A 22,599-nucleotide genomic window follows, 5' to 3' on the forward strand; every position below is an offset into this window, starting at 1 on the left:
TAAATATACATATACATTATATATTAATCTATTTACCTATAAAGAATTTAAAGAACACTTTAGGTATGGAAGTATATTTTTTTCTTTCTAGATGAATATTTCTAGATGAATAAATTTATTTACTTTTTTCTTTTTAGTGTGAATAGAAATATTCACATTTGACATTCCTGTAAAATACATACAAACAATCATATTTGGATCTTTAAATTGGAACTGGATATAAAAGTACATATTTCATTTCCAAGAGAAAATTATTTCATTTTTTTCTTGTGGTACAAAAAAAAATAAATCACTCAAACATATATTATAGAACATCTATTTTTGACAAATTATCAGATTGCTCTTGGACAAATCCAACTTCTGTAGCCATAGAATGTACAATTTTTAAAATAATTAACAATATTCTGTTAAGTAAATAATATAAAATCTATCCGGCACACGTAGTTTGCATAAACACAAATGAGTAAGAGTAAGACAGACTACAGAACACGACTCTACACAACTCGTTTAATTTGGACCGATACCAGATCGTAACGTAAAAGTCAGCCGTCTTTGTTTAAGACTGCGTTTTAGTGCATAGAGAATTATTTTGAATTTATATATTTTTTTATAGGAAAACTATTAATTAAAAATTTAAAATTTATGTGGCAATTGACCTTTTATGATGAAAGGAAATTAATAAGAAAAGAAAAAAAAATGTGAAACTTCCCCATTAATGTAATAAATTTAAAGTGGACATTTTCAACAAATTAGAGATGGCTGCATGTATTAGCGATATATTATTATTTGCGGTTGCAACCCTGTAAAATCATTATGCGTGATCAAAATAGATATCGAAATAGTTGATATTAAAATGTTTTATGTTGCTCCTAAACATTTTTTACTAATTGATCTCAAGCCAGAGTGTGCAATAGTACAGCAGTATTTTAACGGGCAATAAAAATGACTGGGATCGTTGATTTATATGAAATGTGCAATTGAATATCTGGACGATATTTAGATAGTATCTAAAAATGAACTAGAGTGAACTGATTGACTAGAAGAAGTTTTGATTTGTTTCGAATGGAAGCTGTACTGAATACCAGTAGTAATTGCGTCTATCAGAAACTATAACAGATGATTAATAGATGCTAAAATACGCAGGCTTCATTGGAAAATTACCACTATTGTGGAGTTTCATTTTTCAAAGATAAGCGACGTTTCAAAAGTTGTTGTCGCTGGTGGTCAAGTGGTCGCATAAAATTGTTTAGACTACAAGTTGTTGAAGTGTAATTGCTCTATTAATTTTAATTTTAATCGATTATTTTATTATGTTCACAGGCTGTAGTTGACTTTGTACTATCCAGGCGCTCTGGAAGAGGCATTTGGATCCTTTTGTTTTGAATCAGTGGCAGTTGCTGATACAGACCCCTATCTGTATGTTCCAGTGAGGCTAGGTTGGAAACTTCGCTCAACCTAAGAGGGTCCTGTGTACCTTGGAATGGTCCTATTTGCTGTTCACGTAACCTTGTGCGTTACCAATCAATGATAGCCCGGTGAGCCATTAGATAGTCTTGTGTATCCCAGGTAATCTTGTGCATTACCCAACGTCGATGGTCCTGTGAGTCATCGGATAGTCTTGTGTACTATCCCAGGTAATCTTGTGCATTACCCAACGTCGATGGTCCCGTGAGCCATCGGATAGTCTTGTGCACTATCTCAGGTAATCTTGTGCATTACCCAACGTCGATGGCCCTGTGAACTATCAGATAGTCTCGTGTACTATCTCAGGTAATCTTGTGCATTACCCAACGTCGATGGCCCTGTGAGCCATCAGATAGTCTTGTGTACTATCTCAGGTAATCTTGTACATTACCCAACGTCGATGGCCATGTGAGCCATTAGATAGTCCTGTGTACTATCTCAGGTAATCTTCTCCATTGTCCAACGTCGGTGGTCTTGTGAGCCACTAGGTAATCCTGTGTACTACTTCAGGATGAGTCGACTTCCCAATGGCTTGAGTTTGCGCCATTTCATCCGACAGGCCACGGGGACGCGACCACATCAGGATGGCCGAATGTTAGAATCACATTAAAAATTGTTTACTTCTCACTTGACATGTTAATATAGACTGATTTGTAACCAAAGGTTCCTAATGAATGGCAGGGCAAGGGGGCCACAATTTGGGTGAGAAGTGTTGAAAGAGTACTGGATAAGGGTTTTAAGAGACAGATGGGCTTTGAGCTGCGTAGTGCGCAGTTGAATGTTATATTTTGTTCCGAGTTGTATTATTATTGTTGGTGATTAAAAACTGTATTGTATTTAATTGACTTGGTTTTATTTGTTTGTATCATTGACTCTTAACACTATATTGGTCCACTAGGACCATTTTTTGCATGGTATTCTATAATTAGTTTGTTGTCGAACGCTATTCACTTCGCTTTGGCAGTGCCGTGGAGAGCAGTGCTTGGCGTGGTATATTTATTGTTCGTATAATACATATTATTATTAGTTAATATTATTATTTATTTGTTCATATCGTAACCAGTAAAGGGTAATAGTTATTAAAATAAATATTATATATAATTATCTAGTAATTCAACATGGTTTCTGGAGACCCTTTGAAACGGAAGATAACGAAATAACCCCTGGAAAATCCCCAAATAGTAGAGCCGTTTTTTTTCGAAAGCGTCGAAACAAACTCAGTTTAAAAACAAAGATTTACACCTACAAAGTCAACGTATTATTTTAAATATATATGACCTTCTCGTTGGTCCTTGCTGAGAAATAATGTATTTCATTATAAAATAGGTTAACTTAAAACTAAAACCAAAAATTTAAGTTCTTTTAGTACTTCAATCTAACATTGGTAAAATAAATATTTCAAATATGTTATTGGCTAAATAAACAAATAATAGGTAACAAATCTAATTTTTTTCTACTTAAATACTGTCTCATTAATATTATTAGAAATGTTAGGTATGACACTTATTTAATAAGAAATCAAAAAATCTATCCCAAGAATTTACAAATAGCAAAATTTACAAATTTTTCTCAACGCCTATAGATTCCGTCCAATTTATGAGTTAATTGTTTTTATGCGGTTCCAACTGATATCGAAACTGTTGGAAACCCCGTATATTTTTATTATTACAAAAACTAATATTGTAACGAAGTGATTTTCCGACACCCCACATTTGTGTTCTTTTTTTATTTAATTTTATTAATAAATATAGTTTACCGCACCGGTATTATTTTTGGCATTTCAAACGCCGTCCGTCACCGCGTAGCGCCAAGCCGATGGCAGGCAAATTCACACCGCATATGTTAGTCGCACCAGTGCTTAGAAATAAGTCGCCGTCAGATTCAGTTCCTCACGAGCCGCCGTAGCAACCAGTCCAGCCTGAGAACAACTCCAGCAAGTCGAGACGTCACCGCAGGAAGTAGGTAAAATTTTACAAGTCCAGCCTAGAAGAAATGCGCAGCCGCCAGGATTCGCCGTACGAATACAGCAGACAGGCTGCATTCGAAGAGTTAGTCTACCAGGAACCGTCGTAGCATCCAGTCGAGCCTCCAGCCGCCCTGCCCAAAGATACGTCACCGCTGGAAGTAGGTGAGAATTCTGCAAGTCCAGTTTAGACGAACTTCACAGCCGCCAATCCGAGACGAGGGACTTAGGAAATTTGAGAAGTGTCAGTTCATCTCCAGCTGCCGCCAACACCAGTCCAGTCCGAAGACCGCTGAAGTAAGTTAGGTTCCGCGCATATTCAATGTGCAAGTCTCTTGAGGTGACAAGAGACCTGACAGGGTAATTAAACTGCAAAGTTAGTCCTGTTCCAGCATTCCGACCGACCAGACTTGCCCAGGAAGAGAAGTGAGTAAAGGTTTAGGGAACCTAGGTAAAGACTTGGCTGCTGTCCGCTTGTACTAATCATATCTTGTCTTTTCAGTTATCCGCCGTACCACGACAAGGAAAGGTGCACTGTTGTCTCCGTCCGGTGCAATAGACCTAAACTGCGCGTTCGGCTTACAGGATGTTGTCTCCCCCTTTTTCTGTCCTATGAGTTGAAACGCAGGTCGTACCAAACCGCAGGAACATGACAAGGAAGGGTGCACTGTTGTCACTGTCCGGTGCATTCGACCTAACTGCGCGCTCTGCTGATAGAATGTTGTGTCCCATTTCCTTTCTGTTCTATGAGTGGAGACACAGGTCATAGTTAATCTTATTTCTCTTTCAGGTACGACGTGGTTGGGTGTACTGTTGCTGGTGCTGTTGTCTCTTTCCGGTACACTTAACCTAACTGCGCGTTCGGCTGATAGGATGTTGTCATCCTTTCCTCCTTTTCTGTCCTATGAGTTGAAACGCAGGTCGTAATTAATCAACCTTTCTTTCAGAGTTTCTGCCAGCCGCCTGCCAGGATTGAGGAGCCCCGCTGTTACTGTTTTATTGCTTTTGTGTAAAGATAATAGCCAAGTCTAGTCCATAGTTATTGTTTGTAGCTTTGCTTTGCTAATCGCTTCTTCTTTCTGGTATCTGTACTACCGCTTACCGCATTAACCGTTCCGCTAGCTCTGCTGTGCTTTGCTTTCGTCAGGTCACCGTTTAACACCGCACTGTTATTTTACCGTTCTCCGTAGTCACCCTGTATATAACCGTAACCGTTTGACACCGTTTAGTGATAGATTTAGAGTAGAATAGTGTACATAAGTAGAATTGGACTATAAATAAATGTAAATATATACTAATTTGTGGCCTTTGATTCCTGTGTGAAGTCTAACTCTCTCTAGACCCTCTGGACATACCGTGTCTTCACTGCAGCCGCCCGCGTAGTGGTGTTTCTGCACTTTAAACAGGAACTGGCGCCCTAGGTAACCGCCACCGCTCAGGCGTCATAGTGACGAACGACGTAAATACGACTTCACAATATATTTTTGTATTCAAAATATCCTAAGTGACTAGGTATAAACACGGATAAGAATTGTTTATATTATCGGTTTCACACTTGAGTGGGGAACGTCCTAACATGCTGACAGGTTAAAATTCCTTTTTCTAACTGGGATTCATATAGTTAGTTGGTTATAGACCTTCCTTTGTATAAGACAGTGCCATACAAAAGTGATTATTAAATAAATATTAACAGAAAAATAATTAGAGTTTTATTAAAAAGTCCCACTTCCTAACAGAAACGACTATACTAGGATTGCATTGCTTTTTAAAAACAATCACAAATCCTCTGGTTTTAAAAATATTTAGGATTTAAAAAGTTGGACAGTGGATTAATAATGATCAAACTTTAAAATTTTTCTTTCGAGTAGAAAAAGAATAGAAAAAAATTATTTAATAACTTCTAATATTTTTCAGGTAAGTTCTGAATCATCACATACAAGGTGTTTTAGCTCGGGTGAATTAAAATTTGGTGTAGTGTTAACATTTGCATGTGTACATAATTTACTGTAAAATATACAAATTTTTGTAGGTCAGTAGCGTAGGAATAGGTAGTAAAGAGGGAATTTTTTTCCTACAACTTCAACGCCAATGACATAATAATTATTTGGGATTCATTTTTAGATACATATTTGTTTAAAGATAATAATAATAACTGCTCTCGTAGCTCATTTATTTGTAAAATTAACAACAATAATAAACAAAATAAAAAAACAACAAAGTGAAATTGAAATGGAGCCGAAAGTTATAGGATGTTCTGCTTAAAATAAAAAGTTTTGACGATTTGAAATTGTATGTTTAAAATTTTTTCAAGTCATCGGTCCCATGTCGTGTTAAAAGTGAAATGTGAATCAGCCATATATAAAAAGTTATGAAAATCCTTGAACACCCAGTGTTTTTTTTTCCATTGTTCCATTTAAAAATATATGTTTACTCCGAAATTTCACATTTAACAACCCATATAATCAAAAACGTTTTGTATTAGCCTTTTTGTCTTTACAGACAAATTTGAAAAGTATATAACAACTGACTTACCTCTTGGTGACTTAATTTTATAGATTCCTCACAGTCTCCCCCATGTATTAGTTCTTTTTCTTTATCCAAATCCTGAAATAGAAAAAATTACTGAGTTTTTAATACATCAAATTTATTTATTTTTATTTATTTTATTTATTGCCCTATAGATGTAAATCCGATTACATCACATTGTAGAATAACATGTTAATGCCGATCCTTTTAAATTTTTACATATAATATACAGTGTCACTTTAAGTGGGGTTAGTTTGTCATGGGTAATAATACATGTTCCCCAGAATACTGAAATTATTACTGCATTTAATCAAGTAAATAGTCGAGTTATAGTTCATTTTTAACTGCACTTACATACTTTCGAAATAAATGAAATAGACCCATGAGTTTGGAAACCGAAGAAAAGCATCTTCGACACAATTGGGTCAAACAGAATATTATGTATACATAAATAACATTACGGATAACATAAATTTGCCACTTATGCTCAACGACAATTTTAAAAACATGTTTTCTGGGGATTATTCAAGAATATTTTTTTGCGGTAACACTTAACACAACCAACAGTCTCAAAATAAGATTACAAATTTTCTAATATTTCCGAAGAGTTTGATCAAATACCCAATAATAATGAAAAAAGCCAGAAAATGATTCTACAAATAAAATATTTGAGCCGCCGCCGCTCGCTGAACGTCTTCCACTTGTCGCCGCCATGCCGCGCACCCCCCCATTGGGAACAACCGGATAACTAATAAATGCAAGGTATATAAAACAGTACAACCTTTATAACTATATTATTGTAACCATTTTTTTCAGATTGTTGTTTACAGTTATTTACTACCTGTATCAGTTTTCTTTTATTAAAGAACGCAATATTTACGGAGATGGCAGTCCCTGCTGTTTTGCTTAAAATTTAAAAAAAGAAGACCTTTTTGAGGTAAATGACCTTCACAGTCTTAAAGATAATAGTTCGACTTATCCTCGGTAAAAATTTGGAATTTTTTTATCAATTCACAAAAAAATTACGAGTTAAATTGAGAGGTATTAATTTTGTAGGCAGAAAACCGTGATTTTTTCAACATTTTCATTAGTAACTGAGAAATGGGATAACAAAACTGAAATTTTAGCACACAATAGAGTAATAGTGAGGTTATACAGAGTGTCTCATAATTAGTGTCCAATAATTTACCACTTTCTATTGCCTAAAATAAGAATATTTTTTCATATAAACATTGGTCAAGAAATGCTTCCTAAGGGAGCTACGTCCCCCTAAATGGGGCCTAAAAAAATTTATTTTTTTTTAAATATTTCTGAAATGGGTTGAAGGAAAATTATGAATTTTGACACCATGAACACTCATTAAAAGTCGAAATAGATCATAATTTTTTTTTTCTGATCAGGGGTGTCTCAATTGGGGGGGTCGTCAGCAAAAAACCCCATTTTTTTGCCCGTTTTTGCATAGTGTGTAGCAAGAACGGGGAAGGTCGTCCAGAGGTCTCCGTGGGCTTAAATTGATCGTCATGAAAAATCTAGGTGAGCAGAATTCGATTTTTCCAATATTTGTCCGACTTACCCCTACTTAAGGGGTGGAAACCACCCCTAAAACAAGAAACGTGAGAAAATGGTCGATCAATTCTTGGTAAAAATTGGCGGGAATTTGAATGGCAAGGAAGAGATCAGGGATGTTCTTCCAAATATGCTCAAGGTGAAAAACATCCCCCGCGTGGGGGTAAAACCACCCCTATTGCCAAAAACCGGCAGCAAATGATGTTCCCTTCATGAATTGCCTTTTTTGTGCCACTCTTCCTTATAAATCCAAATGATATGAAATACATGCCCCCATAATTCGTTCTTCTGTTGGATTCTGATCAGTTACCCCTACTGAAGGGGTGGAAACCACCCCTAAAACAAGAAAACAGAAAAAATGGTCACCAAAATCTAGGTAAAAATTGGCGGAATTCCACATGGCAAGGGTAACATCAAGAATGCCCTCCTAAAAATGCTCAAGGTGAAAAACACCCCCCGCGTGGGGATAAAACCACCCCTATTGCCGATAGCAGACGGGGAATGATATTAAAAAAAAAACATAAAAACACCACAGAAATGAGACAACCCCCAAATCCAAAAGCCAAAGGCTTGTGCGGAAGGGGGCTACACTTGAAAAAACGCGGACAAACACCCATTATCCATCGACATTCCCAGTGCCGACACCGGGGACCGAACCCGGACCAGAGTAGGAAGCCTAGCCGAGAAATGCTTGCCACCGCACTCTCGACCGACTGCGCTACCATGGCGATATCCACTTCATGAAGTACTTTGTTTCCCCCACTACCCGACAAATGATACGAAAGATGGGTCCCATAATTCGATCTTTTGTTTTACCCCCACGCGGGGGGTGGGTTTATCATGAGCATTTTTAGAAGGACATTCCTGATTTTACCCTTGCCATGTGAAATTCCCCCAATTTTACCAAGAATTTATCGACTATTTTCTCATATTTCTTGTTTTAGGGGTGGTTTCCACCCCTTAAGTAGGGATAAGTCGGGCAAATATTGGAAAAATCGAATTATGCTCACCTAGATTTTTCATGACGATCAATTTAAGCCCACGGAGACCTCTGTACAACCTTCCCCGTTCTTGCTACACACTACGCAAAAACGGGCGGATTTTGCGGTCACTCTTTGCCCCAATTTTTTTGCTTCTCGGAATTTTCAAATTCAGAGGCCAACATATGATAGACCTTCATTTCCTCTACAAAAAAGGTACTCTTTATTTCTTTCGATAAAATGCTCCATTTCCAAATGGTCCGGAAATATTAAAATTAATTAAAATAATATTAAAAGGAAATGAATTTTTTGAGGTCCCATTTAGGGGGGGGGGGCATAGCTCCCTTAGGCAGCATTTCTCGACCCATGTTTATATGAAAAAATATTATTTTAAGCAATAGAATCAAGTGGTAAATTATTGGACACTAATTATGAGACACCCTATATATGGTCCAAATTTCAAATTTTATAGCTCCTTGATTTTGTTAAATCAGTTTCCAAACTCAGGGGTCTATTTCATTTATTTCGATAGTAAATAATTGTATCAACGAACTTCTCGGTGTTGCCAGTTAGTTTTTTAAACCAACTGTGTAAAACTTGCGGAATGGCAGAGCAAAATGAATAAAACCATTACTGTTATACAGTTTTAAATAACATACGGTATGTTTCCACACTTCTTTTTTGTAGCCACTTCATCAGCTAAATCGGTGCTAGACATCTTAAACTGAACCAAAACAACATAAAACAGCAACAAAATGAAATTGCAAATGATACAAAATAATAACTATTATATAATGTGAAGTATGGTTCTGTATGAAAACATGTATTTGGCGAGGATCCATTTCGACTAATAGTTTCGCAGCTATGTGCTTGATTATTGTTTATATGATTGAAATATGTAAGATGACTTTACATCTGACATGTAAGACAACAGGGTGGTAGACGGGCAAAAAACAAAGCAGACATTAATTTGGGGAAACAGGTATGGCCAATTATGGCAATGCTTATTTTATTACATTTATTTTAGTTGTCATTTTAACAGTTTACGAGGTGTTTATAATACAGCAGGTACGTAATTTTGGAACTTTCTACATGAAGTATTAGTTTTTAATGCAATTTAAATATAATTTGTATAGTGCAGTGTTGTAGTGTTGTGTTTTATTATTCATGGGATAACGTGAGACACTTCATGGTGCAACTTATTGAAAGACGCATGTTTGGAAATGAAGGAAATTTTTAGCATACGATGTAAAAATCACGTGAGTATACTTATTTTTATTTAGTTGATTTATTTACTACTGTTCGAGTATTATGTTAAATAATTTGTTAGTTTTACAGTTTATTTTACATGAAAGATGAAATTTTTGAGTAATAAGGCTCCTTGATGAACACAAAGAGCAATATCTCATGGATGGTGTGAAAATTTGTTTTCCAATAAAATTTCTCTCCTTTCTCTCAAATTATGTGATTTGATAACAATGCACGCCACAATTTCTTAAAGGTCAAAGGTAGTTTCTGTATAAAGATTACTCTGATCAAAATTACACCCTGTATGTTTTTATTTTATTTCTGTTTTTTTTTCTTCGTTGAACAACCTATCATCACTTTCATCATTAGAAAAAACTATAAATCATTACTGAAATAATCATTAAAATGATTTTATAGCATATGCTCAATCTTTGCAAATAAGAGGAGAGGGGGTAAAAAAAATGGACCGGCAAAATCCGTATTATTAAGCTTTGACCTATTCTTAACTCAAATCCATTGTAATGTAATGTAATTCGGTCCTTACATTTTGCATACCCACTTACCTCTAGTGCTCGGTCTACTAGGAAAAAACATAAGAGAGATTTTGTAAGTCCGAAATCAAACAAGTTTTGGATAATTAATTCATAATTTAAGTTGACAAAGGCATTATGAGGTCAGTGTATCATCAGCTTGGCCTTGATCGTCTAAGAAGTCAGTAGCAATATGGGTGAGATATAACGTACAAAGCGTATTATATTTTAAATGGTCACTGCTACTCAATGCCTAAGCTTCAATATGATCAAACTGGCAGAAAGTGGAGCGTATGTTAAAAGTTACTTACATCTATGTTATCAAATGATACAACACCTGTTGACCGTCTCTTAGGCCTTCTTCTTCTTTGTATAGCTGCTTGTGTAGCAAGTGTTGCTTGGGCATTCCTAACATCATTTTCTTTATCTTGTTCTGAAATTAATACACATGATAATCATTTATACATATCCGACAACTTAAAAATTAATTTTTATTTATTGCACTGTGGGAAGTTATACAGGATGTTCCTTAATGATATGCGAATATTTAAGGGTGTGATTCTACATGGAAAATTAATGATAGTTTGCTTTCAAACATTCAAAAATTGGTTAAAAAATGTTCTGTTGTTAAAATTTTAGAAAAAAAAAAGGAAATTAATATTTTCGAATCCGCATGACTTACTTCAAAATGTCACAAATGCAAGTGAGACATTCCAGACCAACTAGGTTTACTGCAGAATTGTATTCCTCAATACTAATTACATTAATTAATTACGGACAATACATGTTTTAGAAAAAATCATTGGCATATCATTTTTTTCTTTAAAAATAACAAGTCAGTGTAGTATGCATGCCACTGTTAGAGATAAAAATTATGTTGACATTGAAAAACATGCGCCTTTATGCTTTATCACTACAAACTAAATATCACTGAAATATCTCAAGCGATTTCGAAAATTTTAATTAATTTCCGTCTTTTCTTAAATTTTAACACCCCGCATTTTCGCAACAGAACATTTTTGGACCATAGTTTATAAAGCAAACTATCATTAATTTTCCATGTAGAATCACACCCTTAAATATTCGCATAGCATTATAATGTGTATAATATACACCTATGATTGTTTATGGTTTCTCATAATCAGTAATCTAGTAATATCTTTACTATACTAAAATTGAAATAAGCCCTTTACATTGCACATCAACGCCATCTTTTAGGCTTTAGCCAACATAACAATAAAAATTATAATAAACTGCAAACTAGCAAACTATAAGCCTGAATCAATTTTAATACAGGACTCTATTTAATAAAACAAAATTTGATCAAAGAATGAGAACTTTGAACTTCTAAGGTTTATAATTACTATTTTTCCATTTGAAACATTTTGAGTAAGTAATGCAAATAGGATTTTTCATACTTGAACAATAGAGAAACTTATCAGTTATCAAGTTTAGTTCCAGATATTTTCAAGGATGCTGCAAATGTTATTATAAAAAAAACTTTATATAACACAGGACCAGTACCACTGAATTCAATGAGAAAATAAATAATGCAATAACATTGAGGGTGTTACATTAGAAAAAATTAAAATACCACACATAAGAAATGGGACCCTGTTTAATTCAATATAATTTTAAAATGTCAACAAATTGATTTCGTTCAGCTTTTATTTGAAATATTTTTCTATATCATTAACATCATAAAAAGTCAGTTAATCTCACTTAATTGACCAGTCATCATTCTGAATTTAGTTGAGAACTCGGGTAAAAAAAAACAGTTAAATATACTACATACAAAAAAAATATTCATACCAACCTTTCTCCTCTAGTGATTTCGGCCTTCGTAATTGTATTGTAACTGTTGTATCTGCAGTTTCAATTGGCTCCGAGGATGNGGGTAAATTTAAATGGTAACAATGAATAAACAAAACATCAAGGATTTTATTTTTGTGCTTACTTTTGTTCTACACGTTTTACTTTTCAAGATTTCAGTACCTAAAAATGCCAGAAATTTCACCATTTCTCGGCCAGGGATATGGCCACCTTAAGGGTGTGATTCTACATGGAAAATTAATGATAGTTTGCTTTATAAAGTATGGTTCAAAAATGTTCCATTGCAAAAATAATAAATAATAATAAAAAAATTTTAGAGAAAAGAAAAAGGAAATTAATTAATATTTTCGAATCCGCATGACTTACTTCAAAATGTTACAAATGCAAGTGAGACATTCCAGGCCAACTAGGTTTACTGCAGAATTGTATTCCTCCATACTAATTATATTAATTAATTACGGACAATACATGTTTTTTATTTTTTTTACTCAAAAACGGATCATCGCAGGACAAAAACTCAAGAGAGCTCTTATCTTTCCAATGGAAAGTGGATTTTAAAAATAATTTTATTTGGGAAAAAATCATTGGCATACCATTTTTTTCTTTAAAAATATCAAGTCAGTGTAGTATGCATGCCACTCTTAGAGATAAAAATTATGTTGTTATTGAAAAACATGCGCCCTTTATGCTTTAAAAATTATAATAAACTGCGAACTAGCAAACTATAAGCCTGAATCAATTTTAATACAGGATTCTATTTAATAAAACAAAATTTGATCAAAGAATGAGAACTTTGAACTTCTAAGGTTTATAATTACTATTTTTCCATTTGAAACATTTTGAGTAAGTAATGCAAATAGGATTTTTTATACTTGACCAATAGAGAAACTTATCAGTTATCAAGTTTAGTTCCAGATATTTTCAAGGATGCTGCAAATGTCATTATAAAAAAAACTTTATATAACACAGGACCAGTACCACTGAATTCAACGAGAAAATAAATAATGCAATAACATTGAGGGTGTTACATTAGAAAAAATTAAAATACCACACATAAGAAATGGGACCCTGTTTAATTCAATATAATTTTAAAATGTCAACAAATTGATTTCGTTCAGCTTTTATTTGAAATATTTTTCTATATCATTAACATCATAAAAAGTCAGTTAATCTCACTTAATTGACCAGTCATCATTCTGAATTTAGTTGAGAACTCGGGTAAAAAAAAACAGTTAAATATACTACATACAAAAAAAATATTCATACCAACCTTTCTCCTCTAGTGATTTCGGCCTTCGTAATTGTATTGTAACTGTTGTATCTGCAGTTTCAATTGGCTCCGAGGATGGTCTTTGAACAGTATTTGAGGATGCATTGGCTCTGCGAATAAATGGAGGTGTTCTAGGACCTTCCTGTGGTTTTGTGGCATCTTCCAACTTAAACTAATCGCAGATAATTATTGTCAACTTTAATGTAATGTACAGGGTGTTTTCAAGAGGAGCACAAATGGCACCAGCTATAGCTAAAAGGAACATATTTTGCATAAAGGTTACATTAGTAAAAATGTTCACCTCTTACAGATACAGACACTCAGTTTCCAATATACAGGGTGTAAATAAATAAATGCAAAACGATTCAGAGGGTGATTCCTTGTCGAAAAATAAGATGAATCTTTCATAAAAAAAATCTCATTTGAACATCCCCTGTGAAGATACAACCGCTTAAAGAGGGTGCCAAAAAAGTAGTCTCTAATTTTTTTCTGAAATATCAAAAAGAGTGACAGAAATAAAATTAAGTAGACATTTTCAGCTATCGAGAAGGCACTCAGTAAACAATTTGTTGATTTTCCCCTACGGCTGTAATGGGTAGAAATAGCCACCTGAAAGACTTGTTTCATACGTAACTTTTTTTCTTATTACTGCCGTACCATTTAAAAATTCATTTCAGATAGCCTGATTTCATTCTATACAAAGAGGTCTCTTTGTAATTTTTGTAAAATTAACGGTTTCTGGGCAAACAAATTATATAATAGTATATTACGTAATAAGTGTTGTAAAAAGTATTTTACGCACGAATGGAAAAGTTACGCAAGACGCCGCATAGCGGCGAGTGCGTGATTCTATGAGTGCGTAATTGCATTACACCACGTATTACGTACTATACTTTACCTACGACCACTACTGTAAATACTTAAAAACACACCGTATCGCAGAAGGTGTGTTTTTAAGGATTTACAATAGTGGTCGTAGGTAAAATCAATTACACGGCATGATTGGCATAGGGTAGGAATTTTATCGAACTGTAATTTATACAGGGTGATTCACAACTTATCCAAAAAAATTTGGGAATAGATGCGGCATGAGAAATGGAGTTAATAACATAAAAAAATTTGTTGTAAAATCCTTATAGTTTCCGAGAAAAAAATTATTGAAGTTATAGTACATTCAACTACTACATAGCTGGACAACTGTAGTCTCTAGCGTCATTCGCAATACGCGTGGAGCGCCATGTGACTACTACTACTGAAATCCGTCGTTGCGGTAGTTTTTACCTGTTATCTGTGGTATTTACAAGTTTTTTAGTAGTTAGTGTCAAAAATGGTTTGCGTGTATAGCAACTTGATGGATATCGTTTTAATTTATGGTGAAGCAAGACAACATTTGTATTATGGTGAAGCATTTGTGTTATGGTGAGGCAAGACATCATTTGTGTTAGTTCGTAGAAAGTAAGACGGACCCAAATGTGTTTACACGTTAGTGGATAAAATTTTGAACAATTGTTGTTGTAACATCGGGTATGTCAAATGATTTTATTATTTAAAAACACAAATTAATTTTATTAATTAATAAAGGCAAAAGCAGTTGAATTTGATGATATAAAATAGGTGCTATAAAATTCTATTTACATATTTCTTTCTTTGCGAAAGTTTTTGTCCGTTTTTATCACACCGCTATGCCGGTCTCATTGTGCAAGGTCAGGTTTTACAGTGGACCAGTTTCCAGTGCCGTGCAGAAGTGTATTTTTAAATCAATTTCGAACTGCCCTTTTTGATTTTTTCTTTACAAAATTGTATTTGTAAGGGTCCTCTGTACATCCAGAATTTTTTTTTTGGATAAGTTCTGAATCACCCTGTATAGTAGGCTGCTGTCACGTTGACATTTTGTAATGGCATCTTAATTGTTATAATTAATTCAATAATTTTATTAAATGTGTGAAAAAAAATCAAATTTTTCAAGACATATTTTACTGATGCAGAAGTAACTTTTCAACCATTTTTTGAAAATGTCTGCTTCTTGGAAGATTAAAATAAATCCTCAATTTATTATTTGCAATAGCTTTTTTGTTTAGCAAGAATTTAGTATTCAAAAATACATATGATGATCTAGTCTATTTTAAAACTTTTAATTCTTTCAACTTTTTGTTTTAAAAGTAACCGTTTATTAACCAAAATTATTTTTGAATACTCAATTTTTGGTTTTCAAATTACGGCAGCTTTACCATAAGTATTTTTTATTTGTAAACTTTGAGGGGCTTTGTCTCTTAAAGGATGAACATTTTACCAAAGCCAATTTTATGCAAATCATGTTATTTTTACCTGTAGATTCATTGGTACAGAGCCTTCATAAATGCTTAAAAGCCATGTGACCGCAGTGCGTAGGCAACCCAACATTGCACGAGTGCTACTGGTAACAAAAATTTCCTATCTTAACATCACCAACATTAATGATTCGTTTAGAATGGACAATGACAAATCGTTACGTATACGCTCAAGATATGCGACCACTGATTGGTTGAACAGAATCTCATTAAAAATTACACTAATCACAGCCGGTGAAATGGAATGTTGTATTTTAAGGTAATCATGATCTCACTGTTTTAATAATTTTTAATTTTACCGAAATTTAATTTCCAACATGAAGGAAATAAAATTTCTTTTCCACTGTTATTTATGAAGGTTCTGTACTATTTGCACTATTCCTTTTAAAAACGCCCTGTATAATAACATACACATACATGGTGTGCCATTTAATACTCCCGCTGCCGATATCTCCGAAATGAAGAAATTTATTTTAATTTCGGAAATTGGGGTTGTTAGGTCCCTCAAATAGCTTTAAATTGGAGTTAGAATTGTTAGTTCAAATCGTTCTGTATAGTTGACGTGGCGATACTAAAAATTGTTTTATTCCTTGGAACGTGGAAATGCAGTCCATCTGAAAGATCGTTAAATTTTGAGTAATTTTTGTAATATAAAGTTTTTCCCTACTTTTACTTGTTTTCGAGATATCGACTTCAATATGCAATGAATGATATACCAGGACAATCTATTATTTTATTTAAATCACACTGAGACAAAATATTCTTTTAAAATATTGCTATAATAGCTTTATTCACATCATATACTAACTAACAAACAATAAATTATAAAAAAAACGGATGATCAACTACAGACAAAAAAATTGTACAATGGTAAATCTTATATGGGTCAGAGACAAACCGCAATTTATCAAATGTTATTAAAAAATGCAGTCATAGGTGGCTCATGTCATTTGTTTAAAATATAACAATGACAGATGACACATATTAGTTTTACAATAATTACAGTTTTATCAGTTTGCGTCTTTCAATTAAAGTATACTAGTTATATGATTTATCATTGTACAATTTTTTTTCTGTAGTTGATCATTTGTTTTTTTATAATTAATGTTTGTTAGTTAGTATGTGGTGTGAATAAAGTCATTATAACAATATTTTAAAAGAATATTGTGTCTCAGTGTGATTTAAATAAAATAATAGATTTTCCTGGTATATCATTCATTGCATATTGAAGTAGACATATCTTGAAAATAAGTAAAAGCAGGGAAAAACTTTATATTACAAAAATTACTCAAAATTTAACGATCTTTCAGATGGACCGCATTTCCACGTTCCAGGGAACAAAAATTTTTTTAATATCACCATGCCATCTATACAGAAAGATTTGAACTAACAATTATAACTCCAATTTGAAGCTATTTGAGAGACCTAACAGCCCCAATTTCCGAAATTAAAATAAATTTCTTCATTTCGGAGATATTGACAGTGGGAGTGTTAAATGGCATATCCTGTATACCCCAAGTTGATTACTAGTACTTTACATAATTTCTTTACAGACAATATTTTTTACAATAACAAGCTATAATTATTCATAAAATACATATTAAATAAAAATAATTTAGTGTCAAGTTCAGCAAATAAGGTGGATGGTCAATTTTGTGATTTGCTTTTTATGAACTGCATCATGTAGCCTTCTGGAATTCTGGAATATTAGGGAGGGTAGCTTAAAAAGCTACAGCACTTAGGCCCCATTGGGCTCCTTGTACTTCCTCCCATTAGCAGATCAATCCACTTGAACCGTTAACCAGAAGAAGGTGATGACGTTGCTCAGGGACATCTCTCTAATATAGGCCATAGAAAACGAGCCCAACACGGATTCTCTTGTTAATGAGACAGCGGTGCATTCGTATAGCACATGAAGTACTGTCTCGTCTTCCTGTTCATAACCCCTACAAAGAGGTGTTCCACACTTCCTCATGTTGTAAAGGTGCTTCCTTAGCCAGCAGTGTCCAGTTTGAATACCAGTCATTAGACGAAGATTTGACCTAGACATGGCCAGGTATTTTTTGGTTGTATCCTTGCTAGGCTATTTTAAGCAAATTGACAGGTATTTGTTTCACTACACCGTTTCATAAATTCTTTGTGGGTGTGTGTGTTTCCATGCTCATTTCAGCGAGTGCTGATAACGGAAACACACTGGAGTGACCGGATCCAAAAGGATTGAGGCCCGATGCACTTCTGGCTAGCGTGTCAGCTTCTTCATTGCCATTGCACCGCTCGTGTCCCTTGACCCAGCAAACAGATGTTCTGTTGGAAAATGAGGCCATGACCAGTACCTGGTGGAATTCCCATACTGACCTAGTTATTATCTCATGATTACGTAAGATTAGCATCGCTTGTCTACCATCTGTGCAGATGCACACTGTGATGGTTTTACTCACAGTGTGCCTACAGGCGATTTCTTTAGCGGCTATGGTTATACATGCTAATTCCCTTTGTACCAGTGTAGCATGCCTATCCATTGCCCACTAAACCCACTATATGCAAGAATCTAGAATAAATTCTATATCCTGCACCTTCCTTCCTTTTTGATCAGTCTGCGAAGACGTTGATTACATCTTCGCGGTGATCTCCTCCTGTTTCCTAATGTGTACAGTGTGGGGTCTGTCGATCGCAAACCGGGGAGAAATACTGTCAGTATCTGCCTGCAGAAGGGGCATCTTCCTGACGACTCCATTCCATAGGCGACTCCTGACTTCACATCCTACATCCGGTTTGAAACCAACGTTCTTGAGGCGAAGCATGGTCGTCATGGCCACTTCTTTCAGATAGATATCCAAACGTGGCAGACACAGCATTACCTCCATTACCATGGTGGTTGTTGTTCGCATAGCTCCAATTATGCTCAGACAAGCAATTGTATTTGGCTGAGCTTTTGTTTAGCTGTGGTCTGCTGGACTTTCGGCCACCAGACAGTCCCGTAGACTAACATTGGTCTCACAATGGCAGCGTTTATCCACATGATCACTTTTGGTTTCATTCCCCAAATTCTACCAATGGCACTGCTCATAGGATATGTATGCCTTTTCAAAATGAAGATTCAATGTTAGCTTTACATAGAGTGTGACCCCTAGGTATTTCAAATCAGATGTAAGACTTAGCTTGGTGTTTAAGAGAGTTGAGTTTTCTCTTCCTCTTGAAGAGAAGCATTTACGTCTTCCTGGGGTTGACTGACAGAGCATTGTCTCCACACCACATTTCAATAGTTCTTAGGGCTGTTTGCATTCTTTGGCAAAGAATCCATTCAAATTTTCCACTAATCGGCATAGTGAGGTCATCTTCATAAGCGATGCTGTAGATGCCAATTTCCAAGTTGAGGTGTCATGTGTCTAGAACTAGGTTCCATAGCAGTGGTGATAAAACACCGCCCTGCGGGCAGCCGCTTGCAACAATTTCTCTCGGCATCCCTCACACTGATTTGTATAGCTCTTTTAGTGAGCATATTTGATATCCATATACAGATGGAAGGAGAAACTTCTCTCTCCAGAAGAGCTGAGTTAATTTTTGAGAAGGTCGTTTTTTCAAATGCCCCTTCTATGCCAATGAATACCCCCAGAGTGGACTCTGTCCAAGGATTTCTTTGATCCTGCTCACCACTTGGTGAAGGGCAGTGTCGGTAGATCGCCCTGGAGAGTATGCATGTTGGTTATGGTGTAGCACTCTATCCCTTATATAACTCTTACACAGCTTTTCCATTATTTCCAACAGAAACGAGGTCAGGGTGATGGGTCGATACACCTTTGGGGAGGTGTAATCCAATCTGCCTGTTTTGGGGAATGAACACAACCCCCACTTCCCTCCAAATCTTTGGAATATAAAGGTGTGCAAAGCACAGTCTAAATATCCGTTCCAGGTGTGGCATTAAAACATCCATGCCCCATTGTAAGATGACTGGCTTCTTACATTACATAGCCTTGTCAGCATATCTAACAATGTCACAATTCACAGTTTGTTCTTGTTTAATAAATTGACGTGAACAATGCCCTTGTGATCAAAAAATGAAACAAGCATAGTTTTAATCTGTAATCGTGACATTTGCTCTTTATGTTCTTGGTGAACCTTTCGTTTTCCAATGCATGCTCTGATATTTTGTTTCAAGGTTACACTGGAAGCACCAAGTTTCATCTCCAGTAATTACTCTGTCAAAAACCTCCAAACTGAAGAAAGATCATATGAAATGCCAAGATGTCTCTACTTCGCAAAAATTTTTCTTATTTTTAAGTTTTCGGTTAAGATCTTTCTTACCATTTCCTTGTTTAAATTAAGCTCTTTAATCAGATCAGATCTCACTAGTTGTCATACCTTTCTAACATTTTCACAATTTCCATGAGTTTTTAGACATCCATTCAAACGTTGCAGACTTCTTCACAGGAACATCACAATATACTTAACATTTCTGAAGTTTCACTTGCAGACACATCAATATTATCATTCCCAGAAATGGGAATCCAACCCAAATCATGATAGACAATATGAACATTTGTGTGTGTGCTTTGTTTAATTTTGACGGTTATGTACAGGTCAAACCATAATTATTCCGTTTTATTCTTGATTCTCTTTATTTTTTTCTGTAAGCATTTTTTAAATAAACATTTAGAAAATATTTAGTTTAAAATCAATTCAATCAATCAAATCCGAAGCATCTGTTAATGTTTCAAAATATTGATTCCATGGCCTCTTTCCTTTCCTTTTTGATTATTTTACATCGGCCTATTTCTGATACTATGATTAAACCCCCAACCTGGAAATATTACCAAACTCCCACTTGCCTAACATTGTTTAGACGAGGGACCAACGGTTTTAAATTTTTATCTTTCTATAGAAACCTCGGCTAAATTTACATAACTTTTGTAACCATTAGAAGGTGGATGAATATCGCGAGCCTTCCCTAGATGGTCACCCATTCAAGTGTTAACCACGATCAGCATTGCTTGACTTTTCATATCAATGATGTGTTTTTAAAACATTTTTAAAATATTTATTTGCTTGGGCATCATATATATGCAATTTATATCGGTATGGTATAAGGAGATTATGATACAACAGGCGGCTGCCATTTTTAGTTTGAGTGAGTAAGACTTATCTCAGTCTTTTTGGCGATTTTTCTGTCGTGAAATGTCGAATCAGAGTTTGTCCGATATTTTGTGTTAAAAATGGAATTACGTGCAGACACACTATGTTGAAGACTATACTATGTCACAGTCAGGACTTTATCAATGGTACAAATGTTTTCAGGAATACTAAGAAGATATCAAAAATGAGGAGTGATCTGGTCAAATGTGAAGGCTTTCTAACCGTTTCCTTCAACTACAATGGAATAGTTCATCACGAATTCTTACTACCGGGGTATACAGTTAACAAAGAGTACTTACTACTCAGTTTTGCACAATTTGCTTGAGGAAATCAGGAGAACACGACAAACCGAGAGACAACTGATGGATATTGCACCACAATGCACCGGTGCATGCCGCTTTGCTTATCCAAAACACAACACTGTTGTAATGCCCCAACCATCCTATCCCTGTGACTTTTCCTATTTCCGAAACTTAAAAGGATACTTAAAATACAACCTTTTCCAACACCCTGATCAGATGCATAACACTTTCTGAGAAAACAATTTCCATTACTTTTTGATCAAACTTCATATTTGGAAGCCCACACACTCTTGCTCTGTGTCACTTCTAAGTTCATTTACAAATCGCCTGTTTATTTTCATGTTATGAACAAGAATAACTGTATCTCACAAGATGTTTGCTTTATGTCGATGAAGTATAATAAAAGAATGTTAAGGATGCAATACTTACAAATCACCACTAGAAAATATCCCTTATGCAAGATATAAGATTTTAGTATTACATAAATTATATTTTCCATGCATGTAAATTACAAGTACTTACCTTGCAGGTACCATTATCTATTTTCATTCTCCATGAGGGCCTTCTTTCGACTGCCGAGGGAGATTCTTCACATTCACGAGTTATTATTGTTGGCGAAGCAGTTTTTATTGTAACATTCACTCCATTTAAAGAATCCGATGCTGTGGCCTGTTGAAATAAAAGTATAATTAAAGATCTCATAATATATTTTGCACAGCTTTAACGGTATGTACCAGACTGTTTGAATAATTGCCATTAGATTAACTGACATTTACAATGGTACTTATCAAAGTCTAGGGTTAAATAGTTAATATATATATATAAGCCAGTGATGTATTTGGGATTGCAGTCAATAGTGCTAAGGGCTAATGTAATAAGAACATTCTGTGTTGTTGTCAAGCTTTCGGAAATGTTTATTTCCTTTCTCAAGACATCTATAAGAAATGACAAAAATGCTTAGAATAATAAGTTATAAAAGCTTATTATATACTTACAAACGTGAGATTATCCTATAAAAACCATCAAAAACGAAGTATACAAGAACATTGTTAAAATTTTAATTAAAAATAATTGTAACTATAGTCAAACATTCTTTTACTATACTATATACTATAGTATAGTATATATACTATATATACTATATACTATATATAGTATAGTATATACTATATATACTATATTGTAACTATATACTATAGTTACAATTATTTTTAATTAAAATTTTAACAATGTTCTTGTATACTTCGTTTTTGATGGTTTTTATAGGATAATCTCACGTTTGTAAGTATATAATAAGCTTTTATAACTTATTATTCTAAGCATTTTCGTCATTTCTTATAGATGTCTTGAGAAAGGAAATAAACATTTCCGAAAGCTTGACAACAACACAGAGTGTTCTTATTACATTAGCCCTTAGCACTATTGACTGCAATCCCAAATACATCACTGGTTTTTTTCTT

General features: G+C 34.5%; 1 protein-coding gene across 1 annotated transcript in view; it reads right to left on the reverse strand.

Annotated features, from left to right (window-relative positions):
* Positions 1-3,906: 3,906 nt before the first annotated feature.
* The window catches only part of LOC108915290 (protein phosphatase 1 regulatory subunit 12A-like), a gene marked incomplete at its 5' end in the record, with an annotated part of 26,108 nt that continues 7,415 nt past the window's right edge, over positions 3,907-22,599 (reverse strand). The window contains 6 exons of the mRNA XM_023456322.1: positions 3,907-4,329; positions 5,960-6,031; positions 10,589-10,710; positions 12,094-12,167; positions 13,455-13,552; positions 21,662-21,808. Of these exons, the coding sequence (XP_023312090.1) occupies positions 3,907-4,329; positions 5,960-6,031; positions 10,589-10,710; positions 12,094-12,167; positions 13,455-13,552; positions 21,662-21,808 (936 nt within the window). The remainder of the gene's footprint in view (positions 4,330-5,959; positions 6,032-10,588; positions 10,711-12,093; positions 12,168-13,454; positions 13,553-21,661; positions 21,809-22,599) is intronic.

This window comes from Anoplophora glabripennis, unplaced genomic scaffold (assembly GCF_000390285.2).
Source record: "Anoplophora glabripennis isolate ALB-LARVAE unplaced genomic scaffold, Agla_2.0 scaffold1386, whole genome shotgun sequence".
In the NCBI taxonomy this organism is placed as follows: domain Eukaryota; kingdom Metazoa; phylum Arthropoda; class Insecta; order Coleoptera; family Cerambycidae; genus Anoplophora; species Anoplophora glabripennis.